The sequence below is a fragment of the Elephantulus edwardii genome, unplaced genomic scaffold (assembly GCF_000299155.1).
Source record: "Elephantulus edwardii isolate Elephantulus edwardi_28Jun2011 unplaced genomic scaffold, EleEdw1.0 scaffold00104, whole genome shotgun sequence".
NCBI lineage: Eukaryota > Metazoa > Chordata > Mammalia > Macroscelidea > Macroscelididae > Elephantulus > Elephantulus edwardii.
In genome coordinates, this window is record NW_006399854.1 from 9663814 (window position 1) to 9673338 (window position 9525).

General features: G+C 38.3%; 1 protein-coding gene across 1 annotated transcript in view; it reads left to right on the forward strand.

The window, feature by feature from the left end:
- Positions 1-9305, forward strand: part of CHURC1 (churchill domain containing 1) — a 26220-nt gene extending 16915 nt beyond the window's left edge. The window contains 2 exon segments of the mRNA XM_006903610.1: positions 1659-1729; positions 9213-9305. Of these exon segments, the coding sequence (XP_006903672.1) occupies positions 1659-1729; positions 9213-9305 (164 nt within the window).
- Positions 9306-9525: the final 220 nt, after the last annotated feature.

Here is a 9525-nt window from a genome sequence, read left to right on the forward strand (position 1 = left end):
CAAGATCTCAGTGATTTAGTGGTCACCAAAACAGGAGGGAGCAGCTCAGGGCTTTAAAGAGCAACTTTCTCATTTCATGTCAGGGAAGGAGTGCTTATAGCTATTTTCCAGATATCTATAAATATACTTATTTATATGTATTTACATGTAAATATATATAAAATCACATTCTGAGGTTTAGATATGATGAAGTTCTGGTAGTGTAATAGTTAAGCAGTTGACTGTTAATATTAATCATAAAGTTAGTAGTTTAAATCTACCATCTTCAGGAGAGAAAAGACCTGATAATCTATCTACTTTAAAGAGTAAAAATACAACAACCACTAAAGGAAGAAATCAAACCTATTGCTGTTGAGTCCATCTAATTCACAGTGACACTACAGGGTTTCCAAGACTTTAAGGAAACAGACCACATCTTCCCACTGAGGAGCAGGATTGGATTTATAATAGACCATTGAATTAGCAGCCAAGCTCTTTACCATCACACCATCAAGGCTTCTCCTCTGGCAAAGATTACAACCTGGAAAAGCCTGTAAGGCAGCCCTGCTGTTTCATATATATATAGGGTCTCTGTGAGTCAGAACTGTCTTGCTAACACACAGCAACAAAACAAACATACACATGAAACATAAGCTTTTATGTGTAACCTAAGTTTCTACTTTTAAGCTTTTTTTGGTCACCTATCTCATTGTCACTATGTTCTCTCTTGGTTTTGCCTAATCAGGCAAAATTACATTAATACTACTTTCTTAATACTGCAAGTTAGTCTCAGTGAAAACCTAATAAACTAGAATTCTGTGTGTAATAAAGTCATTTCCAAGACTGTTACTAAGAATTTTCTGGGCTCACTTATTAAGGCAAGTCTGAAGACTTGTCACTCGCTCTTTTGTCTCTTTGTCCTAAGGTACTGTCTGAATATATGAGGAACAAATAATACAGTGTTTTGAAACAAGAACATGAAAGATATCAAAGTTTAAGAATAGAAGCCAGCAGCTGAAAACTGTTCTCATTAGAAAAGTCTTTTCTTTCTTTTAGCATATTTTCCAGACAGTAGGGCTTAATGATAAAGAGCAAGGCTGTACAGCCAGACTGCCTGGGTTTCGATTCTGGCTCCAGCACTTCTCTAGTTAATGGACTATAGTGTGCCTTTTGTTCCCTTATCTCTAAAGGGATGGTAAAAATAGTTTCTACCTCACTGGGGTTTTGTGAAGACTAAGTGAATTAAAAGATACAAAGTTTTTAGTGCAGTATGTGGTGGTCGCTGTGAGTCACAAATGACTCGACGGCACATAATAACAACAACAACAACAACGTGGTAAACTATAAACACTCAATAAATCATAAATATTATATTGTTTTTATTATAGTCTTGCTATAATTAGGTTTAATGTGTACAGTGAATTTTATTATATATGTTATGTTTATTATATTTATTATATCACCTTGGTATTATATGCACTCTATGTTCAGATCTTTAATTATGTAATGTTGCTATGTGACAGGTTCTGCATTTCTTATCAAGGTAGAGACTACAATGGCTTTTCTGCTGTGCTAAATAATGACAAATAGAGTTAAGATTTTTTTATGAGAATAGAAATTGTACTGTTTGAAGGAATCTTATAAGACTTAATTATGTAAGTCTGTCTTTGCTTTGGCAGATCTGTGTAAGAATTGTCATCATGTTGTTGCCAGGCACGAGTATACATTCAGTATCATGGATGAATTTCAGGTAAATGTTACAAACGTGGCAATTCATTATTGTGGTACTAAAAGTAACCTTGAAAACCTATGTGTAGTTTTCAGATATGAAATTAACAAATATTAAAAGAGATCTACCTGTGTAAATTGAGAAAAAAACTAATATATCATAAACTCTGTCTTAGTAAGACTCAAATTAAATAGCCTTTTACAGGTGATATCTGTCTTGTCATTTCTGTTGGTAATGAACAGCACATTGTGACTTCTCGTGAGGTTACTGCCATGCCTCTTTTTTGTGTGTCCCATTAAATGATTGGGAAATCATTAGCATTAATATTTCCCTATTCACTAACAGCATACTGGCTGGATGTAGAAATTGTGATAAGGAGGTTATCATTGTTTTTTCACTGGTGGGCATGTAGAATTGAGCAACTCTGGAATCTCTGTTGAGGTAAAACATCTTAATGTTATTTGTTAATTAAAAATGACAAGATTGATGTATTGAGGTTGGAGCAAGGATCTTCAGATAGAGAATAAGGGATTTATTTAAAGGATTAGTCCTTATGTAATTATGAAACATGTATGAAAAGTTCTATGGAAGGCTGGCATACTTTGAACATTCATAGTCCAGATCTTTGAAGATGCACAGGTGTGTTGATCAGGGAAGAAAGCTAGACAGAAGGAGAAGAGTGAATCTGCACATAGCTTTTATTGCCTCTGTTTTCAAGTGTTAGTTGAGTTTATTGAACCACATGTTCAACTGTACCCACTTCTGTTGAGTCAGTTCCGCCTCCTAGCAATCCTCTAGGATTCCCAGGCTGGGAATCTTTATGAGAAGAGACTCCCCGACTTGATTCCATGGAATGCCTTGTGCATTTGAACTGCTCACCTAAGGGGTTGGCAGCCTTCAACATGGTGGAAATATCAGGCTAGAGCTTTAACAGGCAAGAAGAGTCTATGAGCCCTTCAAACGTGGCTTGAAAATAATCATAATGATAATCATCCTTCACAGAATCTTATAAATGGTATAAACAGTCTTAGTTCTTCATGGAAGGAAGCACCTAGTCACCTGTGGGAAGCTGCTATAAGGTGTGTGATCAGTCTTCTAGATAATGCCTGACCATATGTTCATATGACCATATCTCCTTTTGGAAGCAGGAGTGGCATCCACTTTCTAAACAATATGCCTCTGGAAACTATGAACTTTGATAAATGACGATACTTATAGAGAAGCTTCAGGCCTTTTGTTCATGGGGTCACTATGAGTCATGCTCAACTTGATGGCAATCAACAACAAACAACATATGTCCTTAGCATCCAAAAGGTAGACCTTATTTAAAAAAAACCCTCAAAACAACCAAGCTTAGAACAAAACAAGATCTCAGTGATTTAGTGGTCACCAAAACAGGAGGGAGCAGCTCAGGGCTTTAAAGAGCAACTTTCTCATTTCATGTCAGGGAAGGAGTGCTTATAGCTATTTTCCAGAAGCTCCTAAAGCTCCTGTGAGCTCTTTAGAGTCGCTGACTGGATATTGGAGTGCTTTTTTTATGCCCTAACTGAGCTACAGTAAATTGCTGCCATGAGACCATAACTGAACATAACTATTTTCACGGCTGCCCCAGAAATTACTCTAGGATTGGAGGAGGAAAGTAGAATAACATTCAGTCACTGTCATAACCTAAAACCCCACTGCGGTAGAGCCGATTCGGACTCGTGGTGACCTTCGATTGGGTTTCTGAAGATGTCATTATTTCGAGGAGGAGAATGCCCATCTTTCTTTCACCAGTAGCATCTGGTGGTTTTGAACTGTCATTCTTTAGGTTAGTAGCACGACTCAACACATAGGCCACTAGGGCTATGTAGGCACTTGTTGTAATGTGCCATCAGGTTGCTTGCAACTCATAGTAACCCTGGGTACAACAGCTCTAAATCCTGTTCTGTCCTGTGCCTACTTTATTGTCTCTGACACACGTACCCCCACCACCCCAGTGACTGAATCTATCCATCTCGTCCAGGATCTTCCTCTCTTAAACACTGTCCCTCCACCTTTCCAAGCATTATGGCCCTTTCCAAGGAATAGTCCCTCCTTGTAGCATGTCCAAAGTATGTCAGATGAAGCTTCAGAATCCTTGTCTCCAAGAAGCAGCCTGGTTTCACCATCTCTAGGACAAACCTGTTTGTTTCTCCTAGCAGTCCATGGTATAATCAATACTCTTCTCCAGTACCACAGCTCAAAGACATCAATTCTCCTTCTGTCATTCCTAGTCATTGTCCAGCTTTCTGATGCATAGCAAGTAATTGCAAAGACTATGGCCTGGATTCGGCACGCCTTATTCTCCAGACTGACATCATTGCTCTTTAGTACTCTTGAGAGGTCCCTAAGAGCACACTTTCCCAGTGCAGTTTGTCTTTTAATTTCCTGGCTCTGGTAACAAGAGTGTTAATTGTTGAGCCGAGCAAAGTGTAAAATTTTCTGGACCCTTATGTGTAGTCTTGTCACTTCTAGCATCCCTAAGTTTCTAGACTCTGTCATCAGTTTCTTTTTCTTAAAATATTTCCAGGTTACTCTGTGGCCTTTCCATTTTTTACCTTTGTTGTTGTTAGGTGCTTTTGAGTCAAGTACAACTCCTAGTGACCATGTGAACAGCAGGTCTGAACCCTGCCCTATCCTGTGCCATTCTTACCATCTCTGACACATTTGAGCCAATTGCTACTGACACTGGAAGTCCGTCTCGTTGAGCATCTTCTCTTTTGCTGACCTCCACCTTTCCAAAGATGTCCTTTTCCAAGGAATAGCCTCTCTTCTAGCAACATGCCCAAACTATATATAGAGACGAAGTGATGCCATCCTTGCCTCCAAAGAACATTCTGTCTGCACTTTTTTCAGTGCTTTTTCCAAAACCACAACTCAAAGGCATTGGTTCTTCTGTCATCCTTCTTCCTTGTCCACCACTCAGATGCATGCCAGGTGATTGAAAGACCATGGCCTGAATCACCTTTAGCTACAATATAGTATCCAAGTTCCTCATTCCAAGTTTCTAACTACACTGGCACAGCTTCCCTTTCTCTCTGCTTATCCTTATTGTCTTTAAGTTTGAACTGATTCATAGCTGACTGCGGCACTTTCCAGGGTTGTAAATCTCACAGGAAGAGATTGCTCATCTTTGTCCTTCAGAGCTGCTAGTAGATTTGAACCAGCTGAGATGTACGGTCTTCGGATTAGCAGTGCAATTCCCTATGGCCCTTGCCACTTGAGTTCCCTTTTCTCTCCACCACTTTCCTTAAATGCACCATACTTAGATACTTTATTTCCTCACAAATATAATTTTCATATTATCCCCTCACTTTCTAGTGTTTTAATTTTTCACCAGGAGATTGTTTTCCATTTTACACAAAAAATACAGTTTTCTTTATTTGTTAAGAAGAAACTAATATCATGTCATTTCACTCAGCTACCTTGATTCCTTTTGCTGCTCTATATGAGTCTTTATTTCCTTGGTCTCTCTATGCACCTAGCCTAGTAACCACTCATGGATTGAATTATGTCCCCCAGAAATATATATCAACTTGGCTAGGCTGTAATTCTCTGTGACGTATTTATCCTCTGTGAGTTCTGGTGGCATAGTCTGTAGAGAGTTTCCCTGTTAACCAAAAGATGACACCTCTCTGGCGATTTAGTCCTCCCTGTGATTTACAGCCTTGGAGACCCAGGAGAGGATCAGCTGTGGATCTTTTCTGACTCAGTGATGTTGAGAGAAGACATGCATTCTGAGTCTCAGCTGAAACGTGGTAGATATTTTTCACCTCTCCTCCTCTAACTCTGACACCTTGTCTGTCTTCGTTTCTTCCTTGTTATCTATTTCTTGCTGATTTTTAGTTCCTTAGCCACAACTCATGTATAGACCCGTACCCACTCAAGTCTTCATTGCGGCAGCAGTTCCTAAGTTGTTGTTGCTACACTACCATTGAGTTAATTTTTCTACAGTGTTGTGAGCCAAGTGCACCTTCATTTCCCTTTTACTCCAGATACCATACGCTCACTTTTTGCCACTTCGTACTTTCTCCTTGTCTTGACTTTCTAAACCTTCACACAAACTAAATGATCACCTCTTTCAAGCTGTACTTAAGTTCCATCTGCTCATTGTTTGCTGATTTTGATAGTCCAGCCATGTTGCTTTTTCCCTTTTCTCAACTCTTTTAACCATTTCAAGTCCTAGCTTATTGCAACCTGGAGCTACCACCTCAACCTGATGAACATGGAACTCTTCTCTCTGTCACCATGCCTGACTTCCCTCATTTCTGCTTTTCTCCAGTCCCTCTCTATCCTGGTAGTAGTTCTAATTTTGGGGGGTGGGGGGATAATTCAAGCTTTTTTTTTAAATATCCAAATAAAATTACGGCAACATTTATTAGAATTTGTGCTATAAGACATGTTGCATAAGAAACTATTTAAAGCCCCTGAGGAAAAAATATTCATGATTTAAGGTGCAACTGGTTTTGTTTCTTCCTTGGGGAGAAGGTGAGAGATGATTTCTGGTGAGGAAAAGGGCATAGGAGAAGCAGAATTTAAGGTTATTTCAGGTGATGATTGTAGAATCCTTCTATTCCAGCTTTGTGGCATAAAATATCTGGGTGATTTTGTTTTGTTTTGTTTTTGGTCAGCCTGTTTGTCTTTAGTTATTAAATCAGTAGATAAGAAGCAATGCTTCAGCCCAGTAAGAGATTGTATACTGCTTTTGCTCAATCATAGAAACAAAATGATTAGCATGTTTTAAGAAAGCACATTTGGAGAACTAGACTCTCTACTGGAGGGGTCTCCGGTAGCCCAATGCCATGGCAGACAAACACAGCCAAGTCCTTGCAGGTTCCTGGGAATCATCTCACACTATAAAATTGCTGTATATTTCACCCGTGTAGCTTGTGGCTCCCATCTGCAACACTGAGTAAGTCTGCTCCCACATACATCCCCCCTACAGGGGGTAGTTAGGAAAGCAACATTTATGCTGAGTCCCTGATTTTATGTGGGGGAAATTTTGATTTAAGAAAATGTTCATCCTGCTCAGATAATCTTATTTGTGCATAAAATGGCTTTTCTGTATGCTACTTACTTTAAAAAAAAAAAAGTACCAAAGTGTATCAACTACTGCCATAACCTGGCTTCATTAATTATGAATTCATGACCAGTCTTGTTTGTTTATGCCTAACCATTCCCACAGGATTCTTTTGAAGCAAACTCCAAATATATCACTACCTTTATAAATATTTCAGGATTATATAAGTATTCTGTTTTTAAAACTGCCATAGTGCCAGTTTCAAACAAGATACGATTTTCTAATGGGAAGACAAAAGAATAGATGCAGTACAGAGTTTAAGTGGAAAACACATAATAAATAACTAGAGGTAGCCCTGAAAAAAGGACTATGAGACTCAGCTATGTTCCTTTAAGAGACAGGGAAGGAGAGTCCTTCCAGTGGAATCGGCAGATAGTGCTAGAGGACAGCTAGGGCCCTCAGAAGAAAATCAAGTACCTAGTGTTCTCCAAAGGGGAATTCACTCATTCTACCTTAGGAGTTCTTCATTTGAAATTTCCCTGTAAATCTCCATCCTCTGTCCTTGGCCAGCTAGAACCTTGAGGGTCTCCATGAGTGATAGGTGTGGTGGTGAAATCCTTTTAATTATTCCTATTTGGCAAGTTTTGGAGAAGGGTATTTTGATTTCACCATGTTACTAGCAGCATAGGGAGATCTGTTCTTGGGATCTCAAGTTAGAATTATAGGCATATTTTCGTACAGAAACTACTATACATGATCAGATTCAATAGTACTTGCATGTTAGGAATTTAAAGGACTTGGGGATTTGTCTGGAAACCTGACTGCTATGCATAATTGCTAATTTTGAATTTTAATTAATTGACTTAAAATGAATTTGAATTTTAACCCGTCTATAAATGAAAGCTTTCAGGTGTAATTGGCTTCACTGAATTAATATTTTTCCTGATTATATCATGTTAGGGATTTCATTGTTTTCCCCCCAAATTAGATTGTAAATTTCATAAAGAGACCTATCTGACATCTGTGACTGCACCTCCACATTGCAGAGAGCACGCAGGTTCTCAGTAGAAGTTTGTCACTTGATAGATTGGTTCAAATCAGCTGTTTCTTTCTAGCTTTACACATTTTCCTTCCTGACTCCTTTACATTTTCTTCATTTTTATCCTATTAGTTAATATCTGATGAGTGGAGACAGTAGACATACTTAAAAGCAGTAAAAGATCTTAGAAAGGCGGTTTTTATTTCTTTTTAATCCATAAGGCTTAAATTTGTTCTCTGAGCTTTACCCTGTATAGAATAGACTTGAAAATTAAGTATGCCCTTTAAGAAGCAGTCTTTTCACTGTCTTGCCTAAGCTCCTCTGATGCATTCACTAGTGGAAATGGAAAGTTTCCTGGCCCTGAGTCTTTGTACTGTTGTCATTGTTTACCACTGTGGCATCTCCAGTGACTTTGAGACCAAAGAAACACCTTCACTGTTGAATTTCCAGACACCAATGTAAATATCAGGTATTGACTGGTAGACTATTAGAATTCACATAGATTTTTGTTTTCCTAAAGAAGATAACCCATGTTTGTTTTTGTTATGTGCTGTCGAGTCAGAACTGACTTACAACTGACCCTCCAGTGGGTTTTGCAAAGCAGTAAATGACATGGGGGAGGTTTGCCCCTCCTCCCATGGAGCAGCTGGTGGATTCAAACTGCCTGCCTTTGCCGTTACAGCACAGCTTCTGACCACTCGGTTTTAAGAACTCAACCCACTTTTAAACCAATGGTATGTCCCCATAGTTATAGTTTATGATTGCATTCGATATAGAAAGACAGGACCTTGCTCTAAGGATTTGGACCTAAATGAGAATTCCTTCTATCACTAGTCTATAGATGTTTGTGAAATCCAAGAAATACAATATTCCTTAAATGGATCAAATTGCAAACAACCAGCTGTTTACAAATCTAAATGGAGGTATGACATACTGGATTTCACAGAATTGTTTGTTTCCCACAGTGGACAAGAATAGCTTTTTGGGCTTGGAAATTTCCCTACCCATTTGTTTTTTAAATAATTTCTCTTGTATGTTAGAATTAAATATCCTAAAAAGTAATAGCTTTAAGATCAGGAATTTGTCCTTAGGGACCAACATTCAAATTCCTTCCTTACTCCAAATAGCAGCTGTAAGCCCATTACATATGTTTTTTAAGTCCAAAATATAGCTGTGTATTTCAGAGGTGGCATTCATATATTCCTGGTAAATAGAGCATTAGATATATATTCAATTTATAGAAACAAAAGTCTCTGTGAAATGGAATAAACCTAAAACATTATGATTAATGTTAAAGAAATTGATCTATGTACAGAAAAAATGTTCATGGCTATTTTCAGAAAGCCAGTTTTTCAAAATGAACAAGCTATAAATCACTGCTCTACCTCTTCCTCAAGGTAATTGCTCACTTTATCTCGTTCTAGGAGTATACCATGCTGTGTCTGTTATGTGGCAAAGCCGAAGATTCTATCAGTATTCTCCCTGATGACCCCCGGCAGATGACTCTCTTGTTCTAAGGATCTTCTGCAGTGATCATGTAGACTTGGTTTTCAATACAGTGTATCTGATGGTTAGTCTGACTTACTTTGTGGTGAAAATTTTTTGCCTGTTGTTTTCAGCTTAGATTTATCTGTTCTTTGGGGGGGTCAGAGGGAAGGAATTTAGGGAGTTACTCTTTTCCAGAACTGACTTCTTCTCCTAAAACCAGAGTGAAGTGTCATTATTAGTAATGACAGA